The sequence below is a fragment of the Somniosus microcephalus genome, chromosome 16 (assembly GCF_052327205.1).
Source record: "Somniosus microcephalus isolate GS21.2 chromosome 16, FLI_Smic_1.0, whole genome shotgun sequence".
NCBI classification, from domain to species: Eukaryota; Metazoa; Chordata; class Chondrichthyes; order Squaliformes; family Somniosidae; genus Somniosus; species Somniosus microcephalus.
This window is the reverse complement of record NC_141002.1, coordinates 94,005,369-94,032,476: the sequence shown is the minus strand read 5'-3', so window position 1 is coordinate 94,032,476 and position 27,108 is coordinate 94,005,369. Positions and strand designations below refer to the sequence as shown.

At 43.0% G+C, this 27,108-nt stretch overlaps 3 protein-coding genes across 5 annotated transcripts in view; 1 reads left to right on the top strand and 2 right to left on the bottom strand.

The window, feature by feature from the left end:
• The window catches only part of LOC147106396 (putative tetratricopeptide repeat protein 41), an 87,448-nt gene extending 86,535 nt beyond the window's left edge, over positions 1-913 (bottom strand). Inside the window, exon 1 of the mRNA XM_086009463.1 lies at positions 712-913. The gene's annotated coding sequence lies outside the window, so the exon portion shown is untranslated. The remainder of the gene's footprint in view (positions 1-711) is intronic.
• A 276-nt stretch (positions 914-1,189) lies between these two features.
• hsp90b1 (heat shock protein 90, beta (grp94), member 1) lies at positions 1,190-13,158 on the top strand. The gene is made up of 18 exons (XM_086009454.1): positions 1,190-1,363; positions 2,855-2,945; positions 3,884-4,025; positions 4,507-4,623; positions 5,396-5,727; positions 6,035-6,146; positions 6,224-6,334; positions 7,308-7,424; positions 7,778-7,915; positions 8,485-8,562; positions 9,067-9,132; positions 9,560-9,829; positions 10,085-10,330; positions 10,853-10,989; positions 11,389-11,467; positions 11,971-12,126; positions 12,653-12,766; positions 12,879-13,158. The coding sequence occupies exons 1-18, from the start codon at positions 1,312-1,314 to the stop codon at positions 12,906-12,908; spliced, it is 2,388 nt and encodes a 795-aa protein (XP_085865580.1). The 5' UTR covers positions 1,190-1,311; the 3' UTR covers positions 12,909-13,158.
• A 1,986-nt stretch (positions 13,159-15,144) lies between these two features.
• On the bottom strand, positions 15,145-27,095 carry LOC147106394 (ubiquinol-cytochrome-c reductase complex assembly factor 6-like). 3 transcript variants are annotated; one of them, XM_086009459.1, is made up of 3 exons: positions 26,987-27,095; positions 18,257-18,403; positions 15,145-15,390 (listed from the first exon to the last, which is right to left on the bottom strand). In XM_086009459.1, exons 2-3 carry the CDS (start codon positions 18,362-18,364, stop codon positions 15,295-15,297), a joined length of 204 nt encoding a protein of 67 aa, XP_085865585.1. In that variant the 5' UTR covers positions 18,365-18,403; positions 26,987-27,095; the 3' UTR covers positions 15,145-15,294. The 3 variants fall into 3 exon arrangements, with proteins under 3 accessions (XP_085865585.1, XP_085865586.1, XP_085865587.1); XM_086009460.1 differs by lacking the exon at positions 26,987-27,095 and adding an exon at positions 26,751-26,796; XM_086009461.1 differs by lacking the exon at positions 26,987-27,095 and adding an exon at positions 26,373-26,604.
• Positions 27,096-27,108: the final 13 nt, after the last annotated feature.

Sequence of the window (27,108 nt, the reverse complement as noted above, 5' to 3'; positions counted from 1 at the left end):
GACAGACAGAAGTACCGATTTATATATATAGATTACATAGAAACATAGAAGATAGGGGCAGGAGTAGGCCATTCGGCCCCTCGAGCCTGCTCCGCCATTCAATGAGATCATGGCTGATCATCCAAATTCAGTACCCTGCCCCTGCCTTCTCCCCATATCCCTTGATCCCTTTAGCCTTAAGAAATATATCTAACTCCTTCTTGAATATATTTAATGAATTGGCCTCAACTGCCTTCTGTGGTAGAGAATTCCACAGGTCCCAAGGCGCTTCTTGGGAGCGTAAATCAGACAAAATTTGACACTGGGCCACATGAGGAGAAATTAGGACAGGTGACCAAAAGCTTGGTCGAAGAGGTAGGTTTTAAGGAGCATCTTAAAGGAGGAGAGAGAGGCGGAGAGGTTTATGGAGGGAATTCCAGAGCTTAGGGCCCAGGCAGCTGAAGGCAGGGCCACCAATGGTGGAGGGATTAAAATCAGGGATGCACAAGAGGCCAGAATTGGAGGAGAGCAGAGATCTGGGAGGGTTGTGGGGCCTGGAGGAGGTCACTGAAACATTAACTCTGGTTTTCTCTCTCTCTCTCTCCACAAACGCTGCCTGGTCGGCTGAGTGTTTCCAGCAACCGCCGGGTCTTTCGCTTTTCATATCATTTGCATCTATCGGAATCAGACATTTGCTCAACGCCTGCAGGTGTTTTAAAATCAAAATCTCACCAGGGCTCTGATGCTCCTGCCCTGCGGCCCTCGCTTCTCACCACCACCACCCGTTTCCATCGCAACCGTCTCCAGGGCTCGTTACCAAGGTAAACGATCCGGAGCGTTGGGTCAGGCGACCCCCCCCCGGAAGTAAATCACAGAGGCTGTTTTTTAAAAAAAAATAAAAAGCTGCATTTTTTTTCTTTTATGATTCTTACCAATGAGAAATTACATTCCCCCGCACCCTGCCAAAAAAAAAACTAAACGCGGAGAGCGAGGATGAAAAAAAATCCCGTCAAAAAGCTCGGCCCGCTCCTCCACCAATCGGGAGTAGCCACGCTCCCGACGTAGGCGCGGGTACATGGAAGGCGGCGATTGGGCGAGACGTTTTCGCAGAGCTTGCTGATTGGTCGGCGGTTCTTTGCCGTGGTCGGCTGCGATTGGCGGCCGGGCCGCGGCTGTTGGCCCCGCCCCCTCCCCTTCCTCCCTCCCGCCGCTTTTATTGAAGAGTCCGAGTGAAGCGGCGAGCGAGCGGCGTGAGTGTGAGGAGAAAAACACCGACTGGGTCGACAGGTGCTGAGGTTGGGGGAAAATCGTCGAGAGTTGAAGGGCCTCCCGATGATGAAGCAGGCCTGGGTGCTGGCGCTGCTGTGCGCGCTCCTGGCGATCGGTAAGTGCGGGGGGCGCCCGCCCATACCACCTTTCTGGAAGCTTCCCTCCGCTCGACGACCCGGAGGGCCGGGCCCGATTCACTCACTCACTGCCTTTCTCTCTTTCTTTCCCCATCCTTCATGGGGAAGAGCCTCAGAATCTCGGCCAATCGGCCGCTTCCACCTCCCTTCGGGCGACCCGCTGTTGACTGGAGAGCGCACGCCGTGAAATTTGAGGAGGCGGCGACGGAGGGGGGAAGGTGGTGAAAGGACTTCTGACTCCCCAACCCCCAGGCAATCAATACCCCCCCCCCCCCCCCCCCAAAAAACCCCCATGGCAATCAATCCCCCAACCCCATGGCAATTTCCCCCCAACCCCCAGGCAATCAATCTTCCCCCCAGGCAATCAATCTTCCCCCCAGGCAATCAATCTTCCCCCCCCCAACCCCAGGCAATCAATTTCCCCCCCAACCCCCAGGCAATCAATCTTTCTCCCCCCCCCCCCCCCCAAACCCCCAGGCAATCAATCTTCCCCCCCCCCCCCAACCCCCAGGCAATCAATCTTCCCCCCCCCCCCCCCCCAACCCCCAGGCAATCAATCTTTCCCCCCCCCCCCCCAACCCCCAGGCAATCAATCTTTCCCCCCCCCCCCCCAACCCCCAGGCAATCAATCTTTTCCCCCCCCCCCCCCAACCCCCAGGCAATCAATCTTCTCCCCCAACCCCCAGGCAATCAATCTTTTCTCCCCCCCCCCCCCCAACCCCCAGGCAATCCATCTTCCCCCCAACCCCCAGGCAATCAATCTTCCCCCCCAACCCCCAGGCAATCAATCTTCCCCCCCCCAACCCCCAGGCAATCAATCTTCCCCCCCCAACCCCCAGGCAATCAATCTTCCCCCCCCCCCCCCCGAACCCCCAGGCAATCAATCTTCCCCCCAACCCCCAGGCAATCAATCTCCCCCCAACCCCCAGGCAATCAATATTCTTCCCCCCCCCCCCCCCCCCCCAAAAAACCCCCAGGCAGGCAATCAATCCCCCCCCCCCCCCCCAAACCCCAGGCAATCAATCTTCCCCCCCCCCCCCCCCCCGAACCCCCAGGCAATCAATCTTCCCCCCAACCCCCAGGCAATCAATCTCCCCCCAACCCCCAGGCAATCAATATTCTTCCCCCCCCCCAAAAAACCCCAGGCAGGCAATCAATCCCCCCCCCCCCCCCCCCAAAAAAAAAACCCAGCAATCAATTAATCAATTCCCCCCCCAAACCCCCAGGCAGGCGATCAATTCTCTCTTTCCCCCCCCCCCAAAAAAAAAATCCCGTCCCTCTCCACTCCACCCACCCATCCCCACGTCAACCCATGAGAGCTGCCCCGCCCCCCAATGCCACTTGGACTCGGGAGGGAGGTTGTTTTGTGTCATTAGAAATCTTACTGTGGGGGTTCATTCCCAAGGACAGTCCTGACGGGTGACTTATTCCAGAAGGTTTTTAACAACTGCCTTCACTTTTTTTTCCAGTTTTTGTTAGAGCAGAAGATGAGACGGTGGTGGAGGAGGATCTGGGCAAAAGCAGGGATGGATCTCGAACCGACGATGAAGTTGTTAAAAGGTATTGGTGGTGGCTTTATATTCTAGTGGTTGTGGTGCTAGACCAACAACCCAGAGGTGATGATTTCAAATCCCATCAATGGCAAGCTATCAAATTCAATTCATCTGGGAATTTGTGTGCTTCCAGAAAATGACATGAAAGCTGCAGGATTGTTGTACAAACCCAACTAATGTCTAAGGGCAGGGGGCCAATGTGACTAGTGCCACACTGATTGATACTAGGATGGGCAGTGTTGCCCACATCTTGAGAACTAAAATTATGTGAATGATCCTATAATTTTGGTGGTTTGTGCAATACACAATAACACTAACAGAAAGATAATTTAGTATCTATATGTAACTCTTGAAAACTACTTGAATGGTTTTTGTAATGAAAATGCGATTGATCTGTTCTTGCATGACCTCAGTAGCATCAAAGGAGCAGGAAAGTTATTGTGCAGTGTTGTACTACTTTAGTATCTAGCTACACATCTAGTAGGGAACATTGTCTGTGTTTGACATTGTGCCATTTGGCTTAATTCCACTAATGTGCATGTTCCATATTTCAGTTTAGTGAGAATCTTTTCATTTCAATGGCTGGAATTCAGTCTGACCTTGGAGCTGATCTCGAGCTGTGTAACATTGGCAAAATCCTGTTACTGGTATAGTATGCAGTACACTTGATCAGTATTTTAGTTTCATAGTCATGTAGCTCCAGATCAGTGCCTAGGCTAGTCAAACTCCAAATAAATGGACCCAATCCTGGCTGCAAATGATGGAATTGGAAGGGAAGGAGAGCTGAGCTGGTGAGTGCCACAGAAGCTTAAAATTCAAGGAAGTCTTTGTGGTTGTCATTTTGAACAGGAAATAGTCAATTTTGTCCTCTTAAATATGCAGTGTTAAGTATTTTGATCTATTGTAAATAACTGAATCTAACCCTCCCTCTTGCCTTTTTTGTAGGGAGGAAGAAGCTATCCAATTAGATGGATTGAATCCTGCTCAAGTTAAGGAAATTAGGGAAAAGGCTGAAAAGTTTCTGTTCCAAGCAGAGGTTAACAGAATGATGAAGTTAATCATTAATTCTCTTTACAAAAACAAAGAGGTGAGATTAAAAATGAGCTTCACCCAGCTGTTCTGAAGTTGACCAAGAACTTGTGTCCTGTGACCATCTGCATATGGCATTCTCAATCATGACACTTTTGCAGTACCACAGAATTTAGATATGTTGGGTGTTCAGTAGTGATTTTTAAATTGTTTCCACTTGCTCAGGGTAATCCTTTTACTTCCTCACTTCTGGGGTAGAGGGGACCAGAGACTGTCTGAAAGAACAATTATTTGTGTGTGTGTGTATATACTGTTGTGTTCTATACAGTCAACCATGGACTTGTCCATTATTCCCTGATAATAGCTGTGGTGTCCTAATAAACAAGGCAAGCAGTGCATTATAATACAGCAGATTACTAACATTTGAAGTTTGCAACAGCTGGCTACTAGGGTAAAGTTCATAAATACCAGTGCATATGCATTTTAAGTTAAATATATATTTGGGTACTGAATGTTAACATAATGTTTATGGTTACCAGATATTTCTACGTGAACTGATTTCTAATGCTTCCGATGCTCTGGACAAGATCCGGTTAATATCTTTAACAAATGATACTGCACTACATGCCACAGAAGAGATGACTATAAAGATAAAGGTTTGCTTTCATTCATTAAATTTGTTTTGGATTGTAGTAAAATTCTGCTGGATTAACTGATGTATTACTCTAGTCAGGATTTTGATCAGACATTTAGTAACTAAAGACTACCTAGCTGTCTAACTTCAGAGTGCATCAGTTTTCTCGAGCATTAGAGACACATTGGGCACATGAAATATAGACTGGCACGGGATTATAGCTTGTATTATAACTGTCAGTGGTGTCATATGGCCTCCTTGCCATTGACATTTGGTGTGCTTGTGAGTAAGATCAGGGCTTGGCTCCTGAGTTCTGCCACTTTATGGGGGAGCAAGTGTAGGTATATACCCACAAAGAAAATTGCAGTATTAATGTTTGTGCATTTTTAAATGTGCAGTTTTAAATGTGCTGGAGCTACTCTTTGACCTGCATAGTGAGAGTTGTCTTTTCCTATCCATCACACTTCTAGTTGACACATTATGCCTACAAAGCTTAAATTTGTTTTAGTGGTACTTGGAGGAGAATTTGTTGGGAGATGAGGTTTGGTGGCACATAATATGTGCTGCAAATAATAGTTTTGAGTTTTTATGCACCCTACCCAGCTAGAAGCATGAAGGTGATTGGGGGACATTTTTTAGTTTTGAGCACGTTGCTTAGGATAGTGAGAAAGACAGAAGACCAAATTTAGTTTCCTGATCAGTGAATTATTTTCTTGAACTGGTGCAAATGAAAATGCAGCGATGGTTTGGTGGTGATTCAATATTTATAGTTAAGGACTTTGCTTTCTCCCTAGGCTGACAAAGAGAAGAACATGCTACATGTCACAGATACAGGCATTGGCATGACTAAGGATGAGCTCATTAAAAACCTTGGCACAATTGCAAAGTCTGGAACGAGTGAATTCTTAAATAAGCTGACAGATATGCAAAGTGATGACCAGTCTACCTCTGAGCTGATTGGTCAGTTTGGTGTTGGATTCTACTCTTCTTTCTTGGTCTCCGATAAGGTTATTGTCTCCTCTAAGCACAACAATGGTACACAACACATCTGGGAATCTGACTCCAATGAGTTCTCTATAATTGAGGATCCACGAGGAAATACATTAGGACGTGGTACTACTGTCACGTAAGTTAATGGTGCAAGGTGTGTGTTTTTATTTATTTTATTTTTTTTAAATTAAAAAAAAAAAAAAAAAATTCCTTGGGCTTCGTTCAGAGCTTTGCTTGATGGTCTATGGTGGGAGAAGAGAATGGCTGGTTGGTGGTATTTGTAAGGAGGGTGTAATTGCTATTACTGGCTAATGAAGCCAATATTATAGATTTGCTAGGATATTGTTAACCTGACCAGATGACTTGGTGCTATAAAGGGTTAGTATTGCATATCAGTGGAATGTGTGACATTGTCTCCTTTCCTATGTTCCTGTTTACTTTAGATTAGTCTTGAAGGAGGAGGCATCTGATTACCTTGAACTGGACACCATCAAAAATCTAGTGAGGAAATACTCTCAGTTCATCAACTTCCCCATCTATATCTGGAGCAGTAAGGTAATTCAGAAATGTGAATCTGGACAGTAAACTCCTTGTAATTCCTATTTGAGTTTAACAAAAACTTCCATTAATAGACAGAAACTGTAGAGGAACCAATGGACGAGGAGGAAACAAAGGAAAAGGAAGAGACTGATGATGAGGCGGCAGTTGAAGAAGAGGAAGAAAAGAAGGCTAAAACCAAAAAGGTATGAACATTTTTCAGCCATTAAATATGTTGTGTTCAAGGAATTGGCTTGGATAGGGAATTGGTTCGGAGGCAGAAGACAGACTAGGGATAAGGATGTGACTAGTGGTATCCCCCAACTAGGGCTGCAGCTTTTCACTCTAAATGACTTGGATGGTGGAAGAGCGAGCCGTATATATAAGTTTGCTACGACACGAAGTTAGGTGGTGCAGTAAATAGCATAGACTGGAGTAGAAAATTGCAAGGGAACATTTATAGATTAAGTGAATGGGCAAAACTCTAGCGGATGGAGTTTGATGTGGGAAAGTGTGAGGTCCTCCACTCTGCACCCAAGAAAGATGGATTGGAGTATTTTGAGTATTTTCTAACAGTGAGGAACTGCATGGGCAGAGATTTGGGAGTCCAAGTACAGCAATCACTAAACACTAGTGTACAGGTGCAAAAATACTGCATTCAGTTCTGGGCACTGCACCTCGGGGAGGATGGATTGGCTTTGAGAGGGAGGGGGGGGCACAGTCACCAGAATGATACTGGTGCTAAAAGGGTTCATTTTGAGGACTGGTTACATAGAATAGTGAGTGATCTAATGGTGGTGTTTGAGATGATTAAAGGATTTGATCGGGTAGATCGAGAGAAACTATTTCCTCTGGCTGGGGAGTTCAGAACAAGGGGGCACAACCTTTAAAATTAGAGCCAGGCTGTTCAGGGGTGATGTCAGGAAACACTTCACACAAAGGGTAGTGGAAATCTGGAACTCTCCCCAAAAAGCTGTTGAGGTCAGTTGACCATTTCAATGCTGATTGGTAGATTTTTATTTTTTTTCCTTTTTGTTAGGCAAGGGTTTGAAGGGTTATGGAACCAAGGTGGGAGTTAAGATCCAGATCAGCCATGATCTAATTGAATGGTGGAACAGCCTCCAGGGGCTGAATGGATTAATCCTGTTCCTGTGCTGCTATAATTCCCAATTCTTGCAGGTTGAGAAGACCGTCTGGGATTGGGAGCTAATGAATGACATTAAACCAATCTGGCAAAGACCAACTAAAGAAATAGAAGATGATGAATATACAGCTTTCTACAAGACCTTCTCAAAGGTAACATTTTGTTTTTAAAGATCTTGAGATCATCTCCATTCCAAATGTTTGTCACCTGCCAAGTGGTTTCATGATGACTGTTCTGGTACTCGATTGGGAGGACTCCCAGTTCACCAAATCCAGTATGAGACAAGTACATGGTGTCTAGCTGGTACTTCACCCTGAAGGGCCAATCTGAATGCTATGCTAACACTTATGCTGGTGCTCATGAAGGTGACATTCAGTCTGTCTGCAGAGAGCAAGTCTGGAATAGTATCTCCTAGTAATGCTTTGACGTAATATACTGAAAGTACCTCCCCCAATGCATTTAACTTCTCTCCGTTGGTATTTATAAAAGCTTTTCTCTTCTCCAGGATTCTGATGACCCAATAGCTCATATCCACTTCACTGCTGAAGGAGAAGTCACATTCAAGTCCATCTTGTTTGTGCCTAAAACTGCACCCCGTGGTCTATTTGATGAATATGGATCAAAAAAGTCCGACTACATTAAGGTATGGTATGCTGATTTTAAGTTTTAAAAACCACATTAAATTGTCGCACCACACATTGCTATCTTTTTATAAAGAAATACTTGGTTCAGGTGTTACATGCACCTCCAACTGTTCAGTTGCCAGAATCACTACCAGAAATAGAACTTATTGTATATTGCCAAGTTTGCATCCCTTCTATCAATGGGATAGGAACCTCTGGGTGGGTCTAGGGCTTTCCTGCACGCCACCTAGAAACATCTCCTAATTCAATTAGACTAGTGCATTGGTATTTGCATCCTGTTCTGATTGGGTGGGGAAAGCAAAGGAAAATAGCACTTTCTCTTTTGCTTCTGAGTTTCTATTTAGCTTTTGTGCACTTGATACACGAGTCAACTATAAGCAGTATTTGTGCTGCTGGATTGATGCAAATTTTGATAGTATAGCAATGAATCATTACTTCCAAGAATGCAAAGATGGCTCCTTGCATGATTACCAGCTTTAAGCACATCTCTTTGGTTGTATATGCATTAATGGCAGTAGTGTACTGGTAGGTTGGATAACACTTCTCTAATAGTTTACTCTTGTTGCAGTTGTTTGTTCGTCGAGTGTTCATCACAGATGACTTCCATGATATGATGCCAAAATACTTGAATTTCGTCAAGGGTGTAGTAAGTATTCATATAAGTGTGACTAATGCACATGCACAAGGTCTGGCCAGAACTGTAGCCTTCTCAAAATTGCAACATTTGGTATGCAAGCCCTGTCCTTTCTAGGCAAAGCAATCTGCACCATCGTCAGCTGAACCCAAATAGATCAAACAACTGTTTAGTTACTGAGAATCTTATGCATTTCACTGTGTTCCCCGCATTTCACTGTGTTCCCCGCATTTCACTACAAAATTGTAAAATACTTCATTCTGCATTGTTTGCCTGATGCATGCAGGTGTTTAAAAAGCAGTTCTGGCAGTGGAAAACCTACACAGAAAGCATGTTGGTATACTTAACTACTCTGAAGAGTTTTTATACATCTTGGTCAAGTAGACTTTAAGACTAGTCTTATTTGTATGATTGTACTTTTTAACTGCTTTCTTTTTTGTTAGGAAATAACCTGTACTTTGTGGTTTTTGTGTGGTGGTTTGATATTAAACTTGCACTTAACATTCTCTTTCACAGGTAGACTCTGATGATCTACCTCTGAATGTGTCCCGTGAGACTCTGCAACAGCACAAACTGCTGAAGGTACATATTCTATTCATCTCTATTGAGGAGAGTTGAAGTATTGCTGACTATCATATGCAACATACTGCATTTGAGATGGCAAGCAAGTTAATAAAATAATACAGATGTAAAACTCGGGTACAGTTTTTAATGCCTTTTATTGATGCTTTCAGTATAACTGGACTTCTAAAAGTTTAGAGCTCTAACTCTTGTTGCTTACTCCATTTACTTGACTTGAAGGAGGTACCTTGTGTGGTACAGTACTGAATTTTTTGATTTTATTCTTGCACAGGATGTTGCAATAGCACATCTCTACTGCATATCTGGAGAAAAACTAACTTGCATCACTACAAAACATTGAAAATACTTTATGCTAGTTGTATGTTCAAGTAGCTTAATCTATTCTGTTTGCTATACTGGATTCCTGACTTGCCTACTTATCTCATAGGTCATTAGAAAGAAGCTAGTACGCAAAACTCTGGATATGATCAAGAAGATTGCAGAGGAGAAGTATGAGGATGAGTTCTGGAAGGAATTTGGGACCAACATCAAACTGGGTGTAATTGAGGATCACTCCAATAGAACACGTTTGGCTAAGTTGCTGCGTTTCCAGTCCTCTCACCATGATTCCAAATCGACTAGTTTAGAGCAGTACCTGGAAAGAATGAAAGAGAAACAAGACAAGATCTACTTCATGGCTGGAGCGAGCAGACAAGAGGTGTGATGGCAGATACCATTGATGGGGATAATTAACTGTTTGCACTGTAGGAGGCCAAATTTGTAATTCAATAGGGTGTACTCGAGTAATTTACTCTTTTTTGCAAAGTACATAACACTACTACTGAACTCCATTGCTGTGCAAAGTGGGAGAGTTGCTAGAAATTTATTCAGCTTGAAGTATAAAAACTGGTGTAAGAGTGTTTGCTGGGCTAATATGAAGCAAGCTACTAGTTACTGGATTTTCTTTTTCCAGGTTGAATCTTCTCCCTTTGTTGAACGACTTTTGAAGAAGGGTTATGAGGTGCTGTATCTGACAGAACCTGTAGATGAATACTGTATCCAAGCTTTGCCTGAGTTTGATGGAAAGAGGTTCCAGAATGTTGCCAAAGAAGGACTGAAATTTGATGAAAGTGAAAAGGCTAAAGAAAAGCATGAAGCAATGGAGAAGGAATATGAACCACTCTTGACCTGGCTCAAGGAAAAAGCACTGAAAGATAAGGTATATGATGGAATAATACACACCTTGGTAGTAAATTTTCAGAATGTTTATTTGGCTTTCATTTTGGGGAGGGGGAGAGGGGGGAAACCAACCAATCCATTGTCCCATAGATGATGTAGTTCAGAACTGTATTTAAGTTCATTTGGCTGTTACAGTAGATATATTTATGCTATTACATGTCAGAAGAGTGGCTTCCTAATGTATTGTGACAGTAGTTATTACCATAGTAAACCCTGCCATGTGCAAGTGCTAATTGTAGTAAGAGGGTACAACCAAGTAGTAACTTCATGCTTGTAGAAGAATCATAAGAGGAACTTTCCAAAAACTACAAGATGGGTATTACTATAAAATGCTAAGCAGCAAGTGAAGGCAGGGTTTAATACTGCAGATGGCAACAATTAACTACCCAGAATAAAGTGAAATAAAAAGTTATACATGTTGATATTTTAATCAGTTTCAATATTTAGAAAGACTAGAATGTGAGGAGGATGAACCCTTAACTTGAGTATTTCTTTTTTTAAGATTGAAAAGGCCGTTCTGTCCCAGCGTCTCACAGATTCTCCTAGTGCTCTTGTGGCTAGCCAGTATGGATGGTCTGGTAATATGGAAAGAATCATGAAGGCTCAGGCCTACCAGACTGGAAAAGATATTTCCACAAAGTAAGTTGGCTTTGATTTAGTTCTAAATGGTAGCGAATGCTAATTTACCAGTCTTTAACATGGCCTAAACTGTAGCTTGGTTTAAGCTTTGCTACAGGGCACCTTGTGGCCTCCATATTCTATTGTTGCTTAACAATCAAAAGTTATGCTGTAACTTACTGACTAAAGATTGAACACTACCAGTGCTAGCTTGTAGAATGCATAATCATCAATAGTTAGTTGCACGGCAAAGTCTATGGTGCTACACTAAAAGTTCCAACTTTCACACTAGTTCCTTCATTTTAAAAGCTGAGGAAACTGGTACTGGAGCTTTAGTGTTGGTGCAGGCGGAAAAGAAATGGTTTAGATTTGACCTGTACATTCTAGTACTAATTAATCTGTTTATAAACTCTTCCACAGTTACTATTCTGGTCAAAAGAAGACGTTTGAAGTTAATCCAAGACATCCTTTGATCAAGGAGATGCTGAAGCGAGTTAAGGTAGGTTTATTTGGCACTCGTGTTACCAGTATATTGGAGATGCCCCAGTTACCACAAGTGTGTTTTTATTCATTTTGAGTGGGACACAGGTCTGGTCCCCTTTAATCTGTGCTCTTCCCCTGTGATAAAGGACTCCTCTAAGGAATGGGTTTTGCCTGTCTATCCAGTAGCCACAGCACAAAATTGCCTAAGCAAGATTAGCAGATATAAAATGCAAATGTTCAAACAGGAGCTTTACTAGGGTACAATAGTGTTACAGTATATAATAATTAGACTAGCACGAATGCAAATCCCAACATGGCACGTTGTTAATTTGATTTCCATAAATCTGGTCATTTCTGGGCTAGCACCTGTGTGTGGGGTGGGGGGGGAAAAGGAGGAAGAGTACCATAAAAGCTACCTTTCAAGGAAGGAAATATGATGCATCTTTCTCTGCTAGTGTTTTCATAATCCAGCTGAACTGTGAGCTGCAGGCAACACTGTCTCCATTTTTTTTTCTTTAGGACAATGAGGATGATCAGACTGCTGCAGACCTTGCTGTAGTGTTGCTTGAGACTGCCACACTGCGTTCAGGTTACCAGTTACCAGACACTAAAGCATATGGTGATCGAATTGAAAGAATGCTTCGTCTAAGCATGAACATAGACCTTGATGCACAGGTACATCATTGAATTTGTGTATACAGGAAACTTTCTGGTATCCGGCACTGACGGGACCGAGTTGGTGCCGTTAGATCAAAACTGCCGCATAAACCAGCGGTAATGTTAAAACATAGAGCTTTTCAGCTCCGTGTGAATCAACAAACCCTGTTGCTTAGCAACAGCTTCAAAACAGTCGGCTGCAGCTGCAAGCGTCTCTAGCTGAAGCTGTTGCTTAGCTACAAACCTTGCAGAGCCGGGGTGGGGGGAAAGCAACGAGAAGTAAAAAAACTTATAGAAAACAGCTCCTGAATTTTGCCGGTAGATAGAGCTTTCTGGACTTTTAACCTCCGGTTAAACAAAAGTTTCCTGTACATTCTACAATGTTAAACTCATAGTATATTCTGGGTGTTTTGGGACAAGGAAGATTACCTACAATTCCTGTAGAAATTGAGTTGGATTGCCTTTTTAAATAAACCCTGTTTTATTGAGAATGTTGCATTCTAATTACACTTTGAATGAAACTGAATTGCTGTACCCTGTTTAGGTTGAAGAATATGAAGAAGTTGCAGATGAAGAGGTTGAAGAACAAGACGAGGCGAAAGCAGATGATGACAATGATGCAGAGGAAGATGATGAAACAGAAGAAAAACAGACTGAGGTGGGTCTTGCATGTGTATACTATAATTCCAATGCAACAAATTCACTGAACACTTTCAGTACATTACTGGGATGGAGCTGCATAAATTTTTTTCCCCCTCCACTTATTCCAGGAATCCACAGATGTAAAGGATGAATTATAAGGAATTAATAGACTACAATCTACATTGAATGGGGAGGTGTAAAGTACTGGGACGTGAAGCCATTGAACAGAATGTTGAAGAGCAAACAATTCGGATTTAACCCTCTTAAAGGGTCTGGGTGGGCAAAGGAGTTTTGTATGTTATTTACATTCCTTGTGGAAGTGAAATGACTGTAAATTTGTAATATTTAAAATGACAATTTCTTGTGAAACTAGTCATGTAAACCATAATAAAACTTTTCCACAAACTTGTTCATGCTTGCTTTTGGCATTTTAAATTGTGAGTTTGTATTAGCTGCAATACGTTGAAATTGAATTGTTGGAGAAAGTACAAAAATTAACTGCATTTCCAGTACAAAGATCAACTTTGCCTTAATATGTTGAATTAAATTCTCCAAGGAATAGGATGGTAGCCTTGTAACTTTGTACTTTTTTTGTAGGAGCCAGTTGACTGCATCAACCTGTAATCTTCGCTACACTACGCGGAGAGGAGGATTTTGTTCTAATCTTTCACGAGGCTTAATTTTAAAATCCTAACTTCAAGGTTTAGTGCTGAATATTCCTTAACCTGTTGCTTTAATTCTAATGGAAGCCATTCAGTCCACCATGCCTGTGGTGGCTTTCTCCCTTTTAAGAGTTTATCCAGTTTGTTTATCTGCTTACATGGCAGTGCATTTTTCATGACAACTTGCTGTGTTTTTAAGTTTCCTCATGTCACCTCTGGTTCTCGTGCCAATCACCTTACATCGGTGTCCTCTGGTTACAAATTTGGCTAAATCTCTCTGCTGCCTCTTCACTAGCTATCTAGCCTAACTAACTATCTAGCTCTGTGGTACTGATTTTCCTCTGGCTTTGTGGGTTGCAAGGTCTCACTGAAACCCTCCCCTCAGGTATTTTCTATCCTCGGCTGCCTCTTATTTCACGTACTAGAGTAAAATGTGTGCCTTTACCAGCTTTACAGAAGTGGATGTTTGGCTTTCACCTGGATTTCTGCAACAGGTGCCAGTCCAGGGTTTCAGAATTTGACCAGATCTGTAGATGAATTCATGGTAGCAATTTTAGTTCTTGCTTTGACTTGTAAAAGTGAGATATATTCTTAGCTCCATTTAGATTGACTCTTTGGAAGCATAACTGGGGGTACATGGTAAAATAGTGTCCAGCCCACTTGAAGAGTTATCAGAGGAGTTGGTTGTATGAGGTAAACTTTATTTGCACGATCTGCTCCAGGCTGGTATAGCTTTAACTAGATGCTAATGAAATTTGCAAACCAGCAAAATGTAGGTGTTCCAAGAAATGGTTTTGGACCAGGGTAGAGGTTGGCTGTACACTGATCTGGCAAACTACTAGTCTGCCTGCCTTGCTGAGCCAGATGTCTCAAAGCCAAACTGATTCATTCTTTGTCCCACTAGTTGAGCAGGTCCTAGATCTTGTTGAGGAACCATGACGAGGGATGCCCAGTAGGTATCAGGTGTGTTGACTACAAGTACTAGTGTGTAATTAGTGACTTTGAACAACAAATGAAAACATGCTCAAGTTCAATTTATTTGCAGTACTGTACAAAAATGAATTATTACCTGCCCTAGAGAACAGATGTGTTGTGGAGCTCCTGTTCCCTAGGACTGTTCTAAACACTAGTTAGCTCAGCCATATTTAGTTAACCAAATGAAATTGGCAAGAGTTCTCTTGAGCAGAGGTAACCATTCAAGCCATTCCTCTGACAAGTCTGATAAATTTATACATGGTTTTCCTTATCTTGCAAAGCTACAATCTTCCCCTAAGACTTTCTCATTCCAAGTAGAAATTGCACAAGCCAATTAACAATGCTGGTGCCTACATAAAGTATCATTCAATTACCTAAGTGCTGGTGCCTGCACTTGTATGGGTTCCTTTTAGTTTTAAAGATCATTTTGGACAAGTGTATATACCACTACTATTTTGCTTGTACCACTAGGCCTCCAATTTCTGGTTGTCCAGTACAAACACCTACATCTAGTCAAAAAACAAATTGTGACTGTTGCAAAAGAAGTGCTTGTTTCATCTTTCTCTACAAGTCACTGGCCAAGATGGGTGCTAAGGTTCTGCTACTCTAAAGTTAAGTCACTAGGTGTGCAAGAATACCAGTTTTTGTCCTGTTTCACCTCCATGTATATAGCAATGGCTTTGACTCACCAGCTTTAGAGCTGCTTAATGGCCCAGTCAAGAAGATTGTTGGAAGCAAATACAGAAAAAAACACCAGTTGAGATTGTGGAACATCATGCCCACAAAATTTGTATTTTTTAAATGTCAATTTTACAATTTTTTTTGGTAAATCAAATATTTAAAACAACAAAGTTGTCTAGCTGTCCAATATATTTTATGGAGCACTTGAATCTTCTGTCCACTTCCTTCAATGTTTTTCAGAATTAGGAGTTTGAATTTGGTCTTTCAGGCCTAGCAGTTCAGTTTTAAGCTCACCTGGTTTAGGTGGAATTTCTGGTATACTCTAAAGAAAGCATAAACTGGAATCAAAACTTAAATTAACAGGCATTAGAATATTAAAGTAGATAAACAAGTTCAGAATAAAGCTCATTTTGATCCATAAAGTCCTGAACAGTAAATATAACTACACTATAGTTTATGGTTACAAGCACCATTAATTTGGTTTACTCCCACCATTTTAGGTTCCTTGTGCAATAAACTGCTGGTTAGTTAAAACACCAGCCAGTTGATGCTCTTGCCCTGGTTGGAGATTTTAGTAACAGCAACTTGGGCCAATTACTCTGCTACCCACCCCCACCACCAGCCATTAACATGACCAGGATTGGGAACTTGCCCTACTAAAGAAGTGAAGTTGTATATTGGTGCCCATTGCCTCTATAGTGTAACATAGTAAGAGTGCTGAGTAATCTAGCTATCTTATAAAGTTCAAAGTTTGCTCAATTGCAGTTTTGAAAGGAATACTTGCTGTTATTGTGCACAGATCACTAAAGGTTCATTACCAATGTAGAGAAACTAGCTAACACACTGGGTATGGGAAGTACTGTTCGGTATAAATCAAAGGACACCAGTTTGACACTACAGATCACTTGTCAGACCACATCTAGAATACTGTGCCCAGTTTTGGTGGGTGATATAGTGCCCTTGGAAAAGGTCCAGGAGAGCTACAAGAATGATTCCTGGTGTAAAGAACCTCAACTACAATTGGCTCAAGGAGCTAGGTCTATTTAGAGCAGCATAGACTTAGGTGACCTGATAATTATTTTATAAACCTGTTAATAGGCAGGAAGCATCCCTATCTAAGATTAGGGAGGACCTTTTGGGCTAGGGACCAAAATCAACTAGGGTTCTGATTCCGTATCTAGTGCCTCTTGCTGAAAAGTGCAAATGTGTGATTGTAAGGTGAGGACATAACTGGGCTCGATTTTGAAACATTGTAAACTCACACATGAAAGCTATATGTTGCTCAACCAGAGAACTAAAAGATTTTAAAAATTTGGCCCCAGGTTTGACAAGCCCAGCATAAAATGACTAGGTTTTTTCTAACAGACGGTGGCACTTTGGAGTCTGACTAATCTTCTCAGTTTTACATAAACCACCACATCTTGTGTGGCGTTGCTCACAATGAAGCAGAGATTATTCTATTGCCAGGGAGGTGCTGGAGCATAGAAGTGAGGCACATTACAACAAAGCATTTAGAAAGCTTGAGCTCCCACAATAAAGTAGTAGTTTTTGATTGCTTCCTGGAGAATAAATTGTATTTTCCTTGCCCAATGTAGCTAGATATAAATATATTGGTTCCCCTTGGACAACACATTCAAGATTTTTATTCAGAACCTCCCTCCAAGCTTGCGACTGCTGTTCCAGAATGTGCTGAATTTTGTTTTACTTGTTTGTAGTTCTGAGATAAAAGAAATGTAACCCTGTAGAATGCATTATAAATATAAAGATAGTGCAAGTCCTTTCCTACTCCAGTGTCAGCTGTGGTTCAGTGGACAGCACACTTGCCTCTGAGTCAGAAGGTTGTGGGTTCAAGTCCCACTCCAGGGACATGGGCACATAAATCTAGGCTGACACTCCCGTGCAGTGCTAAGGGAGCGCTACACTGTCGGAGGTGCAACACTCCCGCGCAGTGCTAAGGGAGTGCTGCACTGTCGGAGGTGCCGTCTTTCGGATGAGACGTTAAACTGAGGCCCCGACAGGTGGACGTAAAAGATCCGGGCCAATACTTATCCCTCAAGCAACATAACAAAAACATTATCTGGTCATTATCACATTGCTGTTTGTGGGAGCTTGCTGTGCACAAATTGGCTGCCGTGTTTCCTAAAGTACTTAATTGGCTGTAAAGCACTTTGAGATGTCCGGTGGTTGTGAAAAGCGCTATATAAATGCAAGTTTTCTTTCTTTCAACTCACCTGCATGTGTTCAACCTTCTCATGGTACTTGTGGGTTATCAGCTATCGTTTTTGCTGCTATTAAAGTTACCTCACAAGGAGAGTTCATGCTTTAACTTGATCTATACATAAATGGCGTCTAGTCAAATACAGAAAATGGTATTGTCATTTTTAACGTTACAAACCTTGTTTGCAGTAAATTCTCAGCTTGGGCAAAGTGGCTGGCTTAAAGATTTTCAAAATATATTTTTAGCAATTTCATTGGTAGCTTTTGTTTGGACGTCATCTACCCATGTTTCCCACATTTGATTGGTACATTGCTTACCACTTCCGGTGTGATTGACACTTTTTTATTAATATGGAATTTGAACCAACCAGCTGCAAGTGTGAAACAAAATGTGCAGCTTGAAAAATATGCGACGACCAAAGTATATGATGGATTAAATGCACGTTAGATCTTTAATAAATATGAATTGAATAAAGACAAAAAACACATTAATGCTAGTATGGCTGAGGTGTAGAAATGCATCGAATTTATCTTCACCTGGTGAAGAGAATGTTATCCCCAAGAGTATGTGGTGTCATTTTTTTTAAACATGGAAGTCATTGGGTGGAGACCGTTTTAAATAGAACTGATGAGGTGTGGCACACAGATGTTTCTTCTATGCCGCAGAGGGAACATGGGTTTATGCATGCCCTCAAAATGAGCTTCCCAATTTCAACTATGTGCTTGGAGAAAAGAAACATTGAGTAGAGTTCACTGCTGCATTTCTTTACAGAAATAAAGGGAACGGGAATAAAATGCTAATAGCTGGAGCACAACTGACCATCAGCCCTCAACCTTCACGTCCTAGTGGCAGGCTAGGAGCAGTATTGCCAGAGACCGGAAGTCAAGTTGCCTACATACCCCTCCCCAGCCAGAGAATATTAATGGCAAGGTTAGAGAGGTAAACAAAATGTATAAGACTTCTCACTCACCAAATCTGGTCTGTAGTACCTGTGTACTGCTTCTGCTCCTGCAAACATTGCTAGAATGCTTGTCCCCAGCATCTTTAGGTAACGAGGCCAGGACACCCCTGCTGGCATCTTTAGTTGCTAAAATGGTCTCCTTAGTAGTACTGCTAGCTGTAAAACAAACATTAGATAAAACACTACATATTAGGTGAAAACAACTCCAATGATGAATCACCATAGTGATTAACTTTGTACAATTTGCACTGTTAAGTAATCTCAGATTTCTGTAACCAAATGTTCTACTGATTATAGAAAATCAATTTGGATATAGTAAAATCACAACATCCACTGTACCACAATAATGATGTATTGAACAAACAGCTAAGCTGATTCACATTGCACTTTTGAATTACATAGAATGTACGGCACAGAAACAGGCTATTCGGCCCAAGTGGTCGATGACGGTGTTTATGCTCCACACGAGCCTCCGCCCCAGTTCATCTAACCCTATCTATTTATCCTTCTATTCCTTTTTACCTCGTGTTTATCTAGCTTCCTCTTAAAGGCATCTCATTGAAGCATACAAAATTATTACAGGGCTTGATAGGGTGGATGCTGGGAGAATGTTTCCCTTGGCTGGGGAGTCTAGAACCAGGGGCCACAGCCTCAGGATAAAGGGTAGGCCATTCAGGACTGAGCTGAGAAGAAATTTCTTCACAGAGGGTGGTGAATCTTTGGAATTCTCTACCCCAGAGGGCTGTGGAGGCTCAGTCATTGGGTATATTCAAAACAGAAGTCGATAGATTTCTGACTAGTAAGGGCATCAAGGGATATGGCGATAGGGACGGTGAATGGAGTTGAGGCAGAAGATCAGCCATGATCTCATTGAATGGCAGAGCAGGCTCGGAACAGCCGAATGGCCTACTCCTGCTCCTATTATGTTCTTATCTATGAAGTCCAATAGTTGTGAGTTTATATGATTTGGTGGCAGGTAACAAAATATATTCAGTAATAGTTTTATTACAACAGTGGCAGTTGTTTCCTCTTGGAAAAGGATTAAACAGATCCAATGTGTGTACAGCACAACCCCATTGCTGTCTACACAAGAACCTGCAGTAACATACATTTTTGATTGATCAAACCTTTGGACAGTGAGTAAGAGGCAACAACTGTAAACTTAACAGATAATCTGTTAATTTATTGAAGTACGACTTGACTAGATTTGTATTAATGTGGATTATGATAGATTATACATTTAAAGCTATAAAAATGCATGAAACAAACATCTTGTAGTTTCATATGCGATTCTAACTTATAATAAAACTTGTAACTAGATTGGACCCAAGCATACATACAGGAACAGGTATCAGAATCTTTCAGATAATGTGCAAAACAAGAACCTATACTGTTGATCTCCTGGAATATTGTGCACTGGTAGTCCGGGGTCAGAAGCATGATTACACCGAGCTGCTATCCTAGTCTGTTTGTTCTTTTGAGAACACTGATCACATGCTCTCTGTGGGGAACTAGTCCAGATAGGCAAATCAGGAGGGTAACTGATCTTACTGCAGGAAGTTTCTCTAGATTGGCAGCTGCATGACTCCTTTGGGTAGAGGCCAAGTTATCTTACAGTCAGAAAAAAAACAGGAAATAGGTGTTTCATTTTTGTATTTTTTTTTAAATAGTTCAGTTGAGACTTTTTTGCATAAAATATTTGCTGGAAACATTCTGAACACAGAACATAGTATTATTCAGGCGGGTCTGAAGAACAAATGGACTTGAATTTACATAGCACCTTGCACATCGTCAGGCCATCCCAAAGTACAGGAAACTTTGGTTTATCCGGAGGTTAACTGTCCGGAATGCTCGAGCCACCGGCAAAAATCAGGAGCCGTTTCGTTAGGTTTTTCTTTTCGTTGCTTTTTTTCCCCACCAGTCAGGCTCTGCAAGGTCTCGCTGAAGCTGTTGCTAAGCGACAGAGACGCTTGCAAGGTACGGCCGACTGTTTAGAAGCTGGGTTTGTTGCCAGATATGGATCTCAAAATCTCCGTATGTTTCAACATTAGCACTGGTTTGTCCGGCACTTTTGATGGGACGGCAACAGCTCAGTCCCGGATAGCACAAAGTTTCCTGTACTTCACAGTCAATTCATGACTTTTAGAAGTGTAGTCACTTATGTAGGCAAACGTGGCAGCCAAATTGTGCAAAGTAAAGTCCCACGAACAGTAATGAGATAAATGATCAGTTACTATGGTTCGGTGGTGTCGCTTTGCGAGTTAAATGTTGGCCAAGATGCCATGGGATCTTTTACATTTATTTGAACAGGCAGTAGGGGGCCTCAGCGTGTCCTCAAAAGATGACACTATAAATGTAAGTACTATACTGGACAAGGATGGCAACCAAAATATGTTAATTCATTTCATTAGTTTGCCTTTATTGGTGGATTTTGCTGAAGCTCATTCGGGACTGGCCATTTTCATGGCCATATTTGGGAGTTTTCCCATTCATAGTTATCTACCAGCTTTTCCTGAGTTTGACTTGTACAACTCCCAACGCTTCGGTTTTTAAATGTCGCTGCTTTAACATGAAATTCTAGCCAAATCAGCAGCAGGTGTGACACAATTTTGTATATTTAGGATGGTGGCATCCAAAGGCAGATGGACAAACATGCACTAGACACAAGTGTGACGACATCTGAAGTGCAATGTGCAGATTATTTTAAATATATACTAGCAAATCTCCCATAGTGCTCTTCAGTCAGCAAGAGGATGCATTTCCTTTATAAAGGACAGTACCATTGTACCATCATCATAGAATCATACAGCACAGAAGGAGGCCATTCGGCCCATCGTGCCTGTGCCGGCTCTCTGAAAGAGCTCTCCAATTAGTCCCACTCCCCTGCCCTTTCCTCATAGCCCTGCAAATTTTCCTTTTCAAGTATTTATCCAATTTTTAAAAGTTATTACTGAATCTGCTTCCACCGCCCCTTCAGGCAGCACATTCTAGATCACAACAACTCGCTGCGTAAAAAACTTTCCGCATTTCGCCTCTGATTCTTTTGCCAATCACCTTAAATCTGTGTCCTCTGGTTACCAACCTTTCTGGCACTGGGAACAGTTTTTTCTTATTTACTCTATCAAAACCCAAAACCCTTCAAGATTTTGAACACCTATAAAATTTCCCTTCTCTGCTGCAAGGAGGACAACCTGGGTTTCTCTAGTCTCTCCACATAACTGAAGTCTTTCATCCCTGGTACCATTCTAGTAAATCTCTTCTGCACCCTCTCTAAGGCCTTAACATCCTTCCTAAAATGTGGTGCCCACAATTGGCAACAATACTCCAGCTGGGGCCTAACTGGTATTTTATAAAGGTTTAGCATTTGTACTCTGTGCCTCTATTGATAAAGCCAAGGATCCCATATGCCTTTTTAAACAGCCTTCTCAACTTGCCCTGCCACCTTCAAAGACTTGTGTACGTACACCCCCAGGTCTCCCTGTTCCTGCACCCCCTTTAAAATTGTACCATTTAGTTTACATAACAAGAAATAGGAGCACATGCCACTTGGCCCCTCAAGCCTGCTCCGCCATTCAATAAGATCATGCCAGATCTACCTCAACTCCACTTTCCTACCCGATCCCCACATCCCTTGATTCCCTCAGTGTCCAAAAATCAATCAAACTCCATCTTGAATATACTCAACGACTGAGCATCCACAACACTCAGAGAATTCCAAAGATTCACAACCCTGAGTGAAGACATTTCCCACATTACAACAGTGACTACACTCCAAAAGTACTTCATTGGCTGTAAAGCGCATTGAGACGTCCAGTGGTCATGAAAGGCGCTAGCTAAATGCAAGTCTTTCTTTTTCTTTATCTCAGTCCTAAATGGCTAACGCCTTATCCTGAGACTATGCCCCCTAGTTCTAGACTCTCCAGCCAGGGTAAACAGCCTCTCAGCTGCTACCCTGTCAAACCCACTAAGAATTTTACACGTTTCAATGAGATCATTCCTCATTAATAGAATCATAGAAATTTACAGCACAGAAGGAGGCCATTCCTCCCATCCTATCCATGCTGGCCAACAAAGAGCTCTCCAGCCTAATCCCACTTTCCAGCACTTGGTCCGTAGCCCTGTAGGTTACGGCACTTCGAGCGCATATCCAAGTACTTTTTAAATGTGATGAGGGTTTCTGCCTCTACCACCCTTTCAGGCAGTGAGTTCCAGACCCCCACCACCCTCTGGGTGAAAACATTTCTCCTCAAATCCCCTCTAAACCTCCTACCAATTACTTTAAATCTATGCCTCCTGGTTATTGACCCTTCTGCTAAGGGAAATAGGTCCTTCCTATCCACTCTACATAGGCCCCTCATAATTTTATACACCTCAGTTAGGTCTCCCCTCAGCCTCCTCTGTTCCAAAGAAAACAACCCTAGCCTATCCAATATTTCCTCATAGCTAAAATTCCCCAGCCCAGGCAACATCCTCGTAAATCTCCTCTGCACCCTCTAGTGCAATCACACCCTTCCTGTAATGTGGTGACCAGAACTGCACGCAGTATTCTAGCTGCGGCCTAATAGTGTTTTATATATAGCATAACCTCCCTGCTCTTATATTCTATGCCTCAGCTAATAAAGGCAAGTATCCCGTATGCCTTCTTAACCACCTTATCTACCTGTCCTGCTACCTTCAGGGATCTGTGGACATGCACTCCAAGGTCCCTCTGATCTTCTGCACTTCTCAGTGTCCTACCATTTACTGTGTATTCCCTTGTCTTGTTAGCCCTCTCCAAATGCATTACCTCACACTTCTCCGGATTGAATTCCATTTGCCAGTGATCTGCCCACCTGACCGGTCCGTTGATATCTTCCTGCAGTCTACAGCTTTCTTCTTCATTATCAGCCACACGGCCAATTTTTGTATCATCTGCAAACTTCTTAATCATACTTCCAACATTCAAGTCCAAATCATTGATATATACCACAAAAAGCAAATGACCCAGTACTGAGCCCTGCGGAACCCCACTGGAAACAGCCTTCCAGTCACAAAAACACCCTTCGACCATTACCCTTTGTTTCCTGCCTCTGAGCCAATTTTGGATCCAACTTGCCACTTTGCCTTGGATCCCATGGGCTTTTACTTTCGTGACCAGTCTGCCATGCGGAACCTTATCAAAAGCCTTGCTAAAATCCATATAGACTACATCAAACGCACTATCCTCATCGACCCTCCTTGTTACCTCCTCAAAAAATTCAATCAAGTTAGTCAGACACGACCTTTCCCTTAACAAATCCATGCTGACTGTCCCTGATTAATCCATGTCTTTCTAAATTAAGATTTATCCTGTCCCTCAGAATTTTTTCCAATAATTTTCCCACCACTGAGGTTAGGCTGACTGGCCTGTAATTCTTCTAAACTCCAGAGAGTATCGGCCCATTCTACTCAATCTCTCCTCATAGGACAACCCTCTCATCCCAGGAATCAATCTAGTGAACCTTTGTTGCACCCCCTTTACGGTGTTATTATAGTTTATATTGCCTCTCCCAATTTTCCAACCAAAATTAATCACTTCACACATCTCTGCATTAAATTCCATTTGCCATGGGTCCACCCATTTCACCAGTCCATCTATGTCCTCAGTTCTGACAAACTCTCTTTCTCTCTCCACAGATGCTGCCTGACCTGCCGAGTATTTCCAGCATTTTCTGTTTTTATTTCAGATTTCCAGCATCCGCGGTATTTTGCTTCTGCAAATATATTCCGTATGTGGCTCAACAACATAATTCCTTTCCAATGCTAGAATAGGTTATTTGATCAATACTGCCACCACCCCCACTTATATTTTCCTTTGCTATCTTTCCTGAATACCTTGTAGCTAGGAATCATGTTACCAATCCTACCCACCTTCGAGCCAGGTCTATTATTGCCACTATATCATAGTCCCATGTGGAGACTTGAGCCTGCAACTCGCCAACTTAAAGTCACTTCCACCATCTCCTGTTCTCCACTTAAAACACTTTACAAGTCATTCTATTTGTTTTCCTGTGCGTGTGTGTTTTATCCCCTCCTGCTTGTTACGTTCCTTTTTAAATGCAGTCGGTCGCTAATCTTCCAGCTCTGATGAAGGGTCCGCGCCTGACAATGTTAACTTGTTCTGACGAAAGGTCATTGACCTGAAACGTTAACTGTTTCCCCTCTACCGATGCTGTCTGTGACCTCCTGAATGTTTACACGATTTTCTGTTTTTAAAATCATGTTGGCCCAGAAATTCGGGTCGGAGGCTTCCCGCGGGTGCAAGCCCCCGACCTGCACTTACCTTGCGCGCCGGCCGTTGAGCTGTGGGCCCGCGGGGATTCCGATCATGGGCCTCCTCCAACTGCCGGCGCACAGTGCTTGCGTATCCCAGGGGCGCAGTTAGTTCGAAGCGTCCCCATGGATCACGTGGGCCATGGAGAGCCAATGGTAGCAGGGAATGCTTCATTCATAAATTTGACAGGAAGAGCTGTCAAACCTATAAATACTATAAGCCCCAAAACATAACTAAAACTTCAAATAAATTTTTAAAAATACATCACATTTTTAAAATAACTATAAATTACATGAAATAACTATTTTAAACAATTTAAATTTTTGAAAAAATTAATTACATTTTCTAACAGGGCTAAAAATAAACTTACCTTTCTTTAAAGTATTTAAAAATAATAAACCTGTGGAAAAAATGTTTAACCACTTACCTTGTTAAAATCAGGCCTTGCACCTGCTTTTTAAAAGTATAACTGCTGGAGACTTACCCTCCCAGAGAAATTGCAAAAAAAACGTAAGTTCGATGCGCACGCGCTGCCTCTCCGGCGCACTCGTTCCACCTGTCAACCCCTTCTTTCAAGAGAACGGAAGTTCCGGTTTCCCGCGCATGCGCGAAACTGGCACTTTCGTTGGGCCTACGCGTGAGTACCCAGTGCGTACTCACCTGTGGGGACCTGAATTTCTGGGCCGTTAACTTGTCTGTTCTCTCCACAAGGGCTACGTGATCTGATGAATGTTTTACAGCATCTGCAGTGGTGTGGTTTTGCTTTATTAAGAGAGGGGAAAAATCAGCCAGACGGACTGGTTGGGCCGAGCGACCTATCCCTGTGTTGTAATTTCCATGGGGAGAGAGGGGCAACACCTCAGCGCAGGGGCCCAGGACACCAGGTTATACAGGATATACAGCACAGAAACAGGCCATTCAGCACAACCAGTCTATGCTGACATTTATGCTCCACTCGAGCCTCTTCCCATCCTTCCTCATTTAACTATCAGCAGAACCCTCTATTCCCTTCTCCCTCATGTGTTTATCTAGCCTCACCTTAAATGTATCTATACTATTCGCTTCAACCACTCCCTGTGGTAGCAAATTCCACATTCTCACGGCTCTCTGGGTAAAGAAGTTTCTTCTGAATTCCTTCCTTCCTACATTACAACAGTGACTACACTTCAAAAAAGTACTTTATTGGCTGCAAAGCGCTTTGGGACGTCTGGTGGTCGTGCAAGGTGCTGTATAAATGCAAGTTCTTTCTTGAGTATTGTGTGCAGTTTTGGTCGCCTTATCGGAGGAAGGATGTTCTTGCCATGGAGGGAGTGCAGCGAAGATTCACCAGACTGATACCTGGGATGGCAGGAATGACATATGAGGAGAGATTGGGTCCATTGGGCTTATACTCGCTGGAGTTTAGAAGAATGAGAGGGGATCTCATTGAAACTTATAAAATTCTAACAGGACTAGATAGACTAGATGCAGGAAGGATGTTCCCGATGGCCGGGGAGTCCAGAACCAGGGGTCACACTCTAAGGATAAGGGGTAAGCCATTTAGGACAGAGATGAGGAGGAATTTCTTCACCCAGAGAGTGGTGAACCTGTGGAATTCTCTACCACAGAAGGCAGTTGAGGCCAATTCATTAAATATATTCAAGAAGGAGTTAGATATATTTCTTAAGGCTAAAGGGATCAAGGGATATGGGGAGAAAGCAGGGACAGGGTACTGAGTTTGGATGATCAGCCATGATCTCATTGAATGGTGGAGCAGGCTCTAGGGGCCGAATGGCCTACTCCTATCTTCTATGTTTCTATTCCCTTCTCCCTCATATGTTTATCTAGCCTCACCTTAAATGTATCTATACTATTCGCCTCAGCACGCCCTGTGGTATCAAATTCCACATCTTCACGGGTAAAGAAGTTTCTTCTGAAATCCTTCCTTCCTACATTACAACAGTGACTACGCTTCAAAAAAGTACTTTATTGGCTGTAAAGCGCTTTGGGACATCTGGTGGTCGTGCAAGGTGCTGTATAAATGCAAGTTCTTTCTTCTGAATTGCCCTATTTGATTTCTTGGTGGTTATCTTATATTGATGGCCTGTGGTTTTGCTCTTCCCCACAGGTGTGGATGGGGGGGGGGGGGGGGGTACACACACAGCTCCCACTAGCCCAGTGGATTTACAGCGGGGGAGTCCCGCTCCTACCGCGGGCCCTGTGGACACTCACTCGCCGCCCCCCGGGGCCTCTCAACACTTCAACCTCCAGCCACCCGGAATGTGCATCAGTCACAACCATCCCCCGTCCCCCACCCCATCGCAGCCCTAACATATGTTCCGCCGTGCGCCGACAGCTTTCTCCCCCAAAAACCTTCGACCTCAGCAAGTTATACAAAACCAAAAAATGCCGCCTTTGTCAGGCAGCGCGGGCCGGCGCATTCCCCACCCCCTCACTCTGTTCCCTACCTTCCCCCTCGCACCAACCCGCCCGCCGGCCGGGATCCGTTGGGCGATGGAACGCTGGCCGAGTTCAAAATCATCCTGGGAACACACCATTACCGGATTAGGGGGGGGGGAGAGAGAGAGAC